Source organism: Labeo rohita, unplaced genomic scaffold, assembly GCF_022985175.1.
Source record: "Labeo rohita strain BAU-BD-2019 unplaced genomic scaffold, IGBB_LRoh.1.0 scaffold_1880, whole genome shotgun sequence".
Lineage (NCBI taxonomy): Eukaryota > Metazoa > Chordata > Actinopteri > Cypriniformes > Cyprinidae > Labeo > Labeo rohita.
This window is the reverse complement of record NW_026128089.1, coordinates 1-12,367: the sequence shown is the minus strand read 5'-3', so window position 1 is coordinate 12,367 and position 12,367 is coordinate 1. Positions and strand designations below refer to the sequence as shown.

The 12,367-nt window shown below is 37.2% G+C and overlaps 2 gene segments (V, D, J or C); both read right to left on the bottom strand.

The window, feature by feature from the left end:
- Nucleotides 1-300: 300 nt before the first annotated feature.
- On the bottom strand, nucleotides 301-785 carry LOC127159054 (Ig heavy chain V region 914-like). The segment is given in 2 exon segments: nucleotides 301-608; nucleotides 693-785. Coding segments are annotated over 2 exon segments (351 nt in total).
- Nucleotides 786-6,450: 5,665 nt separating this feature from the next.
- LOC127159053 (Ig heavy chain V region 6.96-like) lies at nucleotides 6,451-6,939 on the bottom strand. The segment is given in 2 exon segments: nucleotides 6,451-6,761; nucleotides 6,848-6,939. Coding segments are annotated over 2 exon segments (369 nt in total).
- Between the last annotated feature and the right edge of the window lie 5,428 nt (nucleotides 6,940-12,367).

Below are 12,367 nucleotides of genomic sequence, written 5' to 3'. Positions count from 1 at the left end.
GTCTCATGGCATAATGGTAGAATAGGGTTAAAGGCAGGCCTATGGTTAATTTCTATCAAATTTTCTTTATTAAGCAAAAAGAATGAATTCGGAATTGCTATTTTGTGACAAGTGTTTGGGGTTGATATAATTTAAAGACAGATAGAAGGACAGAAACTTTTTATCATTTAATGCAATGCCCTGAGAGTAACAAGTTGGTTGAGTCTGTAAACACAAGATTACAGTGTTATATTTCCATGTATTTAAGTGCATTCTTATGAATGGGAAATGAGTTTTTGTACAGCTCTGCTGTTTTTTGTCTTACTGTGACTCTCGTGCACAGTAATAAACAGCTGTGTCTTCAGGCTTCAGGCTTTTCACCTCTAAATGCAGCATGTTTTTACTGGTATCTTTGGTGATGGAGAACTGGCCCTGTAGAGACTGAGCATAAATAGTGCCAGTGCCACTGTCAATACCCCCAATCCACTCCAGTCCTTTCCCTGGTTTCTGACGAATCCAGCCCATCCACCAGCTCATTGAGAATCCAGACACAGTGCAGGACAGAGTCACTGATTCTCCAGGCTTTTTCACCACAGAATCTGAGGAGGTCAAAGACTGACCACTAACAGCTGGAAAACATGCAACAAATAATGTTAGATGATTTAGAGCAACAAAATTACAACAATAATACAGAACAAATGGGAGTTTCTCACATGAAATAATCATCAGTATGAGTCCATACAGTAGCATCTCCATTACCACAGTAAAACAGTGATAGGTTACACTGCATCTGTTTTAGTCACTGGACACACACACTGACTGAAAGTTCAGCTTATAACACAGTCTTTCAGGAGTCTGGGAGACACTGACCCTTCCCACAAAATCATTTGCATCTTTACAGGTTTGCAAAGCTGTAATTTAATGCAGTCATCTGAGCATTATTACAGTAGACGAGGGGAAAATTGTCACTTATATTTCAATAACTGAGCACATTTATATTACTTCATCCATGTTTCCTTTTTGTACTTTTCTCATTGTGTGTTATTTGATATTGACCCAACATGATGAAAGATTAATTGCTTATCATCAGCATTGATCTGTCAATTTCTATACTTTCTAGCTCAGCAGGGATGGGTTTTTTCCCCACTTGATTTATGCTTTTTCATTTTTCCAATGAATGTCATTAGTATCATTGTCAAGCTTATTTTGTGGGCTAAGGATTACAAGATTTGTTTGTGATGGCACTTCAGACAGGCCTCACTTCAGAGGCTTTTCAGCTCGCATAAACCTACATATCATCTGTCCTCCCAATTTCTCATGAGTTTTTGAACAGCTGCCTGAATTTGTGTTTCCACAGTGTGTCTGTCTTGCACAGTAATACACTGCAGTGCCTGCAGTCTTCAGCTAAATCATTCATTTTTACCTGAATCAGGTGTATTTGATTATGGAGATACAAAATTGTGTAGTGTTGGGTGCTCCAGCTTAACCCAAACGTTCAAAATACTTAAATAGATGAAGTACAGTAAACTTAATTTTCAAAAAAAGTTCTACTAACTTAGATATTTTGAGTTCCTGTGACTATTTTTAGTTTTTGAGTTAATAAAACTTATTTGTTTTAATTAATGTGAACTACTTGTTGATGAATGAGGCACCACTTAAATGTGTAATTTTACACATTTTTTTTTAATTGTTTCAACATTAGTGCGAGCCACTAATGTGAGTTTTGAGGTTAACAGGACTGATAGAATATATTACTCGACGAAGTTTCAAAGCAGTAGGTGGCGGTAACGAGCTTCAGAAAAAGCTCCCGCCTGGTGAAGGCGCCGGCGGGAATCGACTTGAGGAAGGCACTGACTGAATCTGCAGCAAGTTGGATCTGTGCTCTTAACTTTTCGACGATAATCATCACGGGTCTCAAAGTAAGTGTTTAATATGTGTTTTTAAATGTGTTTTAAGAGGGCTTTTGAAAAAAAAAATGTGGCAGTTTGTAGTCTTTTTTATGGAGTAATTGTAGACTTGCCATGGTATACTGTAAACACGGTTATATACGCTGCAAGGAGGAATACTGCTATGAATTTGTATGCCGTTAATCAGACCCCTCTGGGGTCTGAGGGTGTTTTGGGGCCCTGGAGAAGTTTTGACATGCCCTAACATTTGTGCTTTTTTCAGTATATTAAAAACATATTCATGGCTAAAGTCTGGTTACACTGTAATGTAAGAAACATGAATGTACATGTTTGTGTTTTTGAGAAAACAACGTTTATGCGTGGTTAGTGAAAAACTAAATGTTTTAAGTCACTAAAACAAGGCCATGAAACACATTCAGAAGATTAGTTCACAAGACTTTTGAGAACTGGATGTGGTAGGCTAGAATTTTTTCTACAAAATGATTTGAAAATCATCTTGTTCACTCCTTCAGAGAAAACAATATATTGATGTAAATTTTCTAAGACATGTTTTGTGATCGAAAGGGAATATGCGAAGGAGTGGCAATGACCCATGAATATTTAGCAATTCACACCTGAGAGACAAAGAGCCCTCCCTAATGGCCTAGAATATGTGTAGTTAAACATCTGATGTTAGTACAGCGCTCTCAGTTTGAAAGACAGCAGGATTCATCTGTTGTGCAGGTATCAGATCACTAAAAAACAAACAACATAAGAAAAACATCTGTGAGCATGTTAATAACAGGAGCATCTGTAAAATATATATATATATATATATATATATATATATATATATATATATATATAGTGTATATATAGTGTATATACAGTGTATGAATTTGTAGCCATAGACTTGCGCATTTGTACTAACATAAAAAGGACACTTTATATCTGAGAAACTAATAATTATTGTTTTTCACGTTAAACATCTATTCGAGAGCAGAGTATTGATAAACATGGTCTAAACATACACAGTGTAAACACTCATATTACAACCTATTGTTATACAATAAATAAATAACTAAATAATACGATATTAAATCATAAACATAAGCATGCTTTGTATGTATTATACAATACAAAAACATTTTATATCGGGGAAACTATATTATTGTTAAGCGTAAGTGTAAACACTCTTACCTTTATATCGCATCGTTTTCTGTTGTAAAAAAAAAAAAAAACATTCTGGCGGCGTGAGACATTTTGATGCAATGAAATGAAACGTACTTCATAATGTTTCACTTGCTGTAGTCATGAATTATAGTTTGAACAAAAAGTCTAACTAGTAAAATGTGTACAAGTTCTGTCACAGTAACACAGTAACAACTAATGCAAGCAGGCTAATAAAAGAAAGACTTACTCACGTAAATATCCCCTCTGATGGATCGCGCCGTGTGTCACATCGTGTTCTTCCTCCGAATTCTTATTCCTCACAGCGCATCTTTTCCCAGAAAGGACAAGTAGCCCAGATGAACTTCGAAAAGAAAAAGTCTCGGCGCTTTGTTTACAGTGATGTGGGCGGTTACGTTTGGCGCGCGCCCTCACGTGGCGATTACACTATGAAAAGCGAAAGCATCTCGTGGGCGTGATCTAATTAAAAATAATGAAGCAGGCGCGAGAGATTGAACATGGAGTTGGTTTCACACGGATTACTTCATCAGAGAATATTTGTTTTCGGCAAGATGGGCTTCATCTAAAAGTAAAAATATCCAGCTTTCTACTGATATCTCTCTCATGTGTGTGCGTCACAGATTCGCTGAGTTTTAGTTCATCTTACTGACGCATTTCAAAATGATACGTATGGAGACGGAGACTGCTGAATGCGCACCCTGTTTATTTTCTTTGTTTTGCAAAAGCATAATGTTTTGTTGATATTGTGAGTGTACACAAATAAAAGTAGACTCTCTACAGATTTAAATGATGTATTACTCTTATATGTACGATCAAAAATGAGCGAGCATTTTAGGTTCTTTTTGCTGGTGTCATGATCAGATGCAGTTGGCGTCGCCGGCGCCACCGTCGACCCCAGGAGGTTAAAGGAGAAATATGAATTAAACTTACATGACAGCGGTTGTACATGTATTAATGTGCTAACGAATAAACTTAAATACCATATAGTCGCCTGAAGGTCGTGTTATAAGTGTATGAGAGCGCAAATATGAGCAACGAGTGAACGGTCTTTAGTTGAAAGAACCGTTTGAAGCTGCTAGAAAAGAAAGGTTTCATATAAAGTTACTCAAATGACGTTAAACGACCTTCATTTTAGTTTAGTCCAGTTAATGTATAATGTTTTTTTTTTTTTTTTTTTTACTCGTGTTTACCAGAACAGGAGCCTATAACTTTAGCAGCAGCTTCTCTTCTTTTACTCTGTCATTTAGAAGGCGGGAGTTCTGTTACTAGACCGCTGCAGTTCTACTGTACTGTACTGCATTACTGTACATTCACAGTAACAGGAGTGACACGTAAAAGTGGCACATACATTTGTAAATTCAATTGAAAATGGTCTATTTTGATGTTTGATACTGCAAATAGATATTTCTTTGTTTAACTAATTTATTATTCTATATATTGCATGCTGGTTTGTAGTGCAGATATAGTTTTACCCTAGATTGCCTGTAGTAGCTATTGAAGTCTCTCACATTAAAAAATAAATAAATAAATAAATAAAAAAAAAAGTGCAATGTTGTAAAATTAGGATGGATATTTCCGTATGATATTGTGGCAGGTCTACATAGTAATGAACTCTACTGTAAATATAAGGAATTCAGATTTTGATGTTTTTCATGGAGGATTAAACTTTGACATTTTCTTTTCTTTCAGGTTAGGCACCAGCATGATTTGGCAGTGTAAGCTGAGTTTAGTCTTATTTACTTTCTGATTATACTGCCTTCTGCACATGTGTCCTCTCTTGCTGTTGTAAACAACAGTGGCATCAGTTCACACATGATTTTTTACAGATTTTCATTGTCAAAAGTTTTGAAACATTATGATTTTTTAATGTTTTTAATAAGTATCTTCTGTTCACCAAGGCTACATTTATTTGATCAAATATATACAACAGTAATAGTGTGAAATGTTACAATTTGAATCTTTTCTCTATAAATATGTTAAAATGTAATTGATTGCTATGATCAAAGCTGAATTTTCTGCATCATTACTCCAGTCTTTAGTGTCACATGATCCTTCAGAAATCATTCTAATATACTCATTTTCTGTAATAATGCAGACGTTTCAGCTTTGCTTCACAGCAATAAGTTACATTTTAAAATGTCATTTACAAACAGTTTAAACAGTTATTTTAAAACTCTTTGACACTATTAGTCTTTTACTGTATTTTTTGAGCACATTTTTTATTTTCACATGTTGAAAATAATGCACTATAAGCATGTTGTCACGGGTGCGGAGCAAAGCGACAGACACAGTGGGCGTGACGTCAGGCCTCGGAGAGGTTTTTATTAAACAATATAAACAGAAAGTGTCCAAAAAGGGGAAAAAGTGTCCAAAATAAACGGGGGATCTGGTGTCCTCGACGTGAAGGGAATCCGTGAAGGAGGGGCAGTGTTCAGAAGGGAAGGGTCCAGGTAAGGGGCGGAGTCCGGCGGCCGCACTTGCTCCCCGTCGGGGTCCGCGGCAATATGACGGGTAGCGGCTTCCTTTAGCGGCTTCATCCATTCCTTAGCGGCGGCACTTCCTCAGGCGGGTGAGAAGGCCCGGCATCCTGGCCCGCAGCCATTTCCATGCGGCTCGCACTCGGACCACGGGTCCGGGGAAGAGACCGGTCTCCTGAGGAGAGGCGCGCTCGGCATTTTAACAGCGGCGGTGATGAGGCTTCATTCACATCAGGTGTGCCTCATCACACGCCGCCAAACCTGGATGTTTCAGCGCCCCTCCTCCTCCCACACGCCCACTCCCGTCGGGAGCCTGGTGAAGGGCGGTGATTACCGACGGGGTGAAGCTGATAAGTAGGGGGGGAGGCAGCCGACTCGTCACAATGTTTATCAACAAAGTGGACTTTTATACAACAAAGCAAGGACTGAATTACTTGCCCACTGCTTTAAAACATTTATCTGTTGTTGGAAATGATTCAAGTTAAACGCACAGTGACACACAACCACTTTATATTTAGTAACTCTTTCTGAAAATCAGTGATTAAGCAGTTTATATTTAAACATCTATGTTTATGTTTTGGTCAGTGTAAATTAAAAATTAGACATAATTGGACCTCTGAGGATCACCTTTGTGGTATTGCCCAGCTCCAGGGAGGTCCAGAGGATGGTTAGGTTACGATTTCTCAGCAGTTGCTGACTGTGTACACTGTAAAAAATGCAGAATATCCATGTATGCCACACAACAGTCAAATAACCAACTATTAGCAAAAATGCAGACTAGTCATGGAACAACTTGTGCAGTTTTCAAGTGGAAATGCAGCTGGAACTGTTTACCCAGATGGTAGAAAAGCATGTATATGCAGTTTAACTTGCTGCTTGTTATTTTCAGATTTTGTACAGTACTGTAGTTGTATTTGTCATTGTGAATTTCTTGCACAATAATATACAGCAATGTCTTCATTCTTCATATTATTCATTTGCAGATACATCTGTTTCTTGCTGTTGTCTCTGTAGATGGTGAAGCGTCCCTGAACAGACTGAGAGTAGTATATATAACTACTACCATCAGAGATGTATGCCACCCATTCCAGACCTCCTCCTGCAGCCTGTCTGATCCAGGCCAATTCCAGGTCACTACTGAATCCAGAGAATGTACAGGTAAGTCTGTGAGATCCTCCAGGTTTAATGACCACTGACTCAGACTCAGTCAGTGTTTGACACCAACAGACTGAAAAACAAACAGTTCAACATTAACATTTACAACAGTACACATGAATAAGTCTGATTGTCAACTGGTTTTCAGGAGCCTCTTACATTCTGTGAGAGCAAACATGAAGATAAAACCCAGTTTAGACACAATATCCATTGTCATGTTATGAAAAGAGGAAGCTGATGCTTCAAAGTCACAAACAAGTTTTGTGTCTGGAAATGAATAGAGTGGAGGCTTTTTAAAGAGACTAAAGAGAAGCAGGTTTGCATAGGGTGCCCTCTAAAGGTACATCTACACTTCTGTGCCCCTAATAATGTCTGTAACCATGTCTGCCTTTAAGTGTATTGTTTGTTACTTATTGTTTACTAGCTCATAATAGTTACTTTTCAACTAAAAAAAAAAAAAAAAAAAATCCCCTATATATATTGTAAGAAATTATAGTCTGCCTCGAACCAGATTCCACTCCGCAATATATGTTTAATCATGCTCATTTCCCAAAATGGCTTAATTATTATAGAGAAGAAGAAAGTCAACAGTTATGTTGTTTCTAGACCATTTAGGATGATCACATCCTGAACAAATGGTGACCCATTGTAGCATGGAAGTGGGTGTGGGACACTGAGAACCATCTCAGACAAAGAGGTGTTAGAACATGATTAACATACAGACCACAGCTGTTATGAAAGGAGCAACTTCATTTACATTAAGAGTAGTAAACTTTAACTGTATAAAAGGTTTGAGCTAAGGATGTTCTGGGTTCATTCCGACTCCGTTGAACCCAAGGTACAACATGTACTTTGCCACTGCTATGCTGCAATAAACATCTTCATTAAGATCTTCTGCATCCTCTTCACTTTTTCTTACACTGGTGAGCCACCCAACGGGAATTTTCCAAAAGAAAAAAAGCAAGGAAAGGTAAGAAAAGCAGTTTTTTTCTTTTTGCTGGTTTTTGTCAGGAAAAGACCCTCGTTTAAAAAAATCTAGAAAAGAACATTTTAAGGACAGAAGAGAATTTGGTTTAGTCAGTATTAGCAGGAGAAGTTCTTAAACCTATTCTGTACAAATTCTGTTTAAGATTCTAATGAAACTGAATCAGCCTGATGCAGTGTGGCTGCAGAGTTGTACTGGAATTGTTGTTTCTAAAGAAACTGAAGCAAAGTGCTTAAGTCAAAGTTTCTAAAGTAACTGAAATTTGTTGTTGGTCTGTTATAATTCTGTTAAGATTCTAAAGTAATTGAATCAGCCCGACGCAGTGTGGTAGCAGAGTTGTATTAGAGCTATTGTTTCTAAAGGACCTGAAACAGATGTGTAAGTTTCTAACGTAATTGAAACGGAGTGAGTTGTTGTGATAATTCTGATGAATTTCTAAAGTAACTGAAACGACCCAACGCAGTGTGGTCACAGAATTATTTCATAACTGTTGTGTGTTTTAGTGTAGTGAGTCCGACGCACTGTGACTCTGTGAAGTTTAAAGCCCAAAAAGCAGTGTTGATTTACCTGACGTACCATGGCTAAGTAAACTGTTTTAAAAATATAACCTAAAACCCGAAGTAGTGTGGTTTTGTCCGACGTACTGTGACAGTGTTATATTTTATTTAACAGTTTGGTGTAGTAAAGTGTAAGGCCCGACGGAGTGTGGCCATGTGTGAAGAAGTAAAAATTTGGTTTAGAAGCTGACGTAGTCTGGCTGTTTTATTCATTTGCATCCAAAGCAAAGGAGCTGTGAATAATTAGACTAACAGGTATCTTAAAGTAATTAGATAATGTTCTATCAGTGAAGGAATATGCCTATTGAATTGCTGAAGACAATTTAATACGATTTTGAAAATGGAAGAAACGATTGTTAAATACATTGCTAAACACGGCACTCAAGGAATGTTTGATGGAATAGGTTGTGGGAAATGTTTAGCTGTTACAGTGGTTTGCCAAATGCAACTAAACAAAACCTCATGTTTAAGTCTGCATTAATTGCACAGAGCAGTTCACACATGCGAGAAGCCATTGCTCTTTATGTAGATGTAAATGCACCATACGAGCAAATCATTTCCAAAATGACACAGTATTTCAATGCAAATAGTCAAAGGAAAGCTGCAGAATCTAGACAACCAGTTGCTGCCTTTGGCAAGAGAGAATGTTCTAGATTATCTGGTCCTTTACATCACAGACCAAGGAGATTTGACAGAGTAAATTCAGAAGGTGTTACTCTGTGTTATGCATGTGGAAAAGCTGGTCACAATGCTAGACATTGTCAAGACCGTGAGAGACCTCATCAAAGGTTTGTCTGTCATGCATGTGGAAAATATGGTCACATAGCAAGACATTGTTTGGAGAAAGGTCAGGAAGTTGTTTGTTTTGCTTGTGGAAGGATGGGACACAAGGCAAGACAGTGTCACTTTTCACATAAAAGAAAGATGGGCTATCATGATTTGCAATTTAGAAACCCAGTTGGCATTGTTGAAAGGAAATAAGGAAGAGGCCATTCACACCTTGACAGACACAGCACTGCATGAACATGACTGTTGTCCAGTCACAAGCAGATGCTGATGTGAATTGGAGATTTTATTTTATGATAGTACCATATTTTAGAAAAATATGTTTACTATCAAAAGGGGGGTGATTCTTCATAATGTATGAGAAAAGTGTTAATGGCATTGATATTTAAATATAATTTCTGAGAAATTATTTAATTACATTCTGTGATTACATATCTGTAACACTGATGTTTTGAATGTGAAAAGATTTTTGTGGGGGAAAGGGGGGCAACCTCTTCTTTGTGATCTTGTTTCAGGCATAAGCATTGAGATGTTTGTTGGAAAGGTGTAACCTCCTGGAGAAAAATGATCCGGTCATCTGAAGGACAAGAAGGCCAGCAGAACCAGTGGAGCCAGGGGACTTCCACAAGAAAAGGTCTGCTTAAAGAACAGCGTGATCACCATGACAAAGAAAATCAAGAGATTTCCAGCAGAAACAGTGGACCCAGAAGATTTCCACAAGAAAAAAAAAAAAAGACTTTGTAAAGAACAGGGTGATCACCATAACCAAGAAAATCAAGAGATTTCCAGACCTACAAGATTCAGGACTCCTAGCCTAAAAGATCTAGAAATCCTGAGATTCACCATGGGATGGATGGACTTGAGAGAAACGCACAGACTGCAACAACACCAGTGACTACTTCTTTCTGAGGACTTTCTATCCAAAGTGAAAAGAAAAGACGAGACCAAGATTTTTAGAGCCTATGGACGGCAGTCTTATCCCCAAGATAGAAAAGAAGTGGGCAAAGGACTTACCCACACTAAGAAATGCACAAAGATACAGACTTAACACTGCACATGCCACTAGAAAGACAAGTATATGCATACTCAAATGGAGAAAAATATATTATTGTCTACTGAATGCACACATGTGAATAAAGGAAGTCCACACTGAGAGAATGGACACAAAGCACATGACACTAGAAAGACAAACATATACATACTCGAAAAAATCGATATATATTATTGTCTACTGTATGCGCACATGTGGACAAAGGATGTTCACATTGATAAAAGGGACAGAAGGTGTGTGAAAGAAAACACACGCATACAAACACACACACACACACACACACACACTTTATGGTACTGATTGATGTTTTTGCTCCTTTGGCTTTTGCCTATGGTTGTACTGTCATAATGTTTAGTACAATTTGATGATTCCTTTTGCTGTTATGGTTCTCAAGTGCTCCTCTCCCAAACCCAAGAAAATGTTTGTATGTCATTTTGCCAAATTTTGGAAAAGTCTATGATAATTTTGCCTAATTGGATGGAGCAATAACCAGTGTGCATGAGGTGTCAACTCGAAGACGGTTAAGATTCTCTGATGGCCATTAAGGGAACAACCTAAGCCAGAGCGTTACCGCCACTGGGCGCCTACCCAGGAAGGGAGGTGTAATCTGTATAAGGGAGTGGATGTGATGCTTCTTCCGGGCCAAGAGCATCAAAGAGGGGACTGTAAGAAATTATAGTCTGCCTCGACCCAGATTCCACTCCCAAATATATGTTTAATCATGCTCATTTCCCAAAATGGCAAATCAATTTATGATCGTTCCCAGGTTTGATGCAACTGACTCAGACTCAGTCAGTGTCTGACCATTGTTAAAATAAAAGTCATACTGTTATCTAGCAGTCATTAGTAAAGTAGTATAAAAATGTTTTCCTAAATCATACTTACTGTTCATAAATATAATTATGCTTATTAAAAACATGTAATTCTGAGGACCATTTTTTTTAGTTTTTTTTTTAGTTTTTATTTTATTTTTTTTTGTCAAAAATCTCACTGACAAATAACTGAGGAGTTAAATATGGAGGGTTTATAATGCAGAAGATACGTTTAATTTGCATAGTCCATCCTACAGCTGATTTTACATTAGTAAAAGGAAAGTCAGACTAAAAATAATAATAATTAAACCCCAAGCATGGCCTTATCTTGCTCATCTTGTAAACAGTAGTTGTCATTATTCCCACTTTTATTTATTTTATGTGTTCGTATATTTATTTTATTTATTTTTATGGCCATGTTCACAGTAAAACAGAAAATTGCTTGTGTCTCACACATTAATTATGTGGTTAGTAATTAACTGGTAATTCTTTATAATTTATCTGGTTTGCAGAGTTAATAGTAGTAGCTGACGTGTTTCTGTACTACTCATTTGCCCTGTGTTTCTTCCTGCACAGTTACCTATTAATGATGCATCATCATTTTAAAAAAACTACCAAAGAATACTTAAGTGTTTTGAATAACATCCAAAAACAAGTGATATTTTGTGTTTTGGGGATGTTTGCAGTAGAATTGCTATCGTGATCTGATGTATAAATAGTTTTTGCTCAGCCTTGCAGTCTTTTGTGTAACCGTGACTCTCGTATACAGTAATAAACAGCTGTGTCTTCAGTCTTCAGGCTTTTCACTGGATCCAGCCCATCCAGTAGCTGCTCATTGAGAATCCAGACACAGTGCAGGACAGAGTCATTGATTCTCCAGGCTTTTTTTATCACAGAATCTGAGGAGGTCATAGACTGACCACTAACAGCTGAGAAGAAAAAAAAAAAAAAAAAAAAAAAAAAAAAAGGAAACCAAACATTATGATAGAAGAATGAAATGACAATAGTAATCTGGAGAATGAAAACATTCTCACTTGAAATAATCATCAGCAGAACTCGAATCCGTATCTGCAGTTAGACACTGACTGAGGATCCAGTTTATAACACAGACCTTTGAGAGAGTAAGTGACACTGATCCTCCCTAAGAAATCATTTGCATATATAAAAGCTTGCAGGTACATATTTTACATTTGCAGTAGGAGGAACCTGAAATTTTGAGAGAAAAATTCTGTACTGTTTTTTTTTCCTTCAAAGTTGTCATTTTTTGTGATTGAATGAAAAACAGCAACAGTGTCTCAAAGGTGAAAGTTAGAAATCTGTCTGTACTGTATATTGCTAATGGTTTGTGTTGGATGTTTGTTGCTTCTGAGTGTTAAATGTATAAGTGTGATATCAACTAGTAGGTCTATTGACATGGTAAATATACCATTCATTAAATGTAACTGTAGCAGATGGTTAGTAAAATAAAAACTCACTCCTTTGAATGAT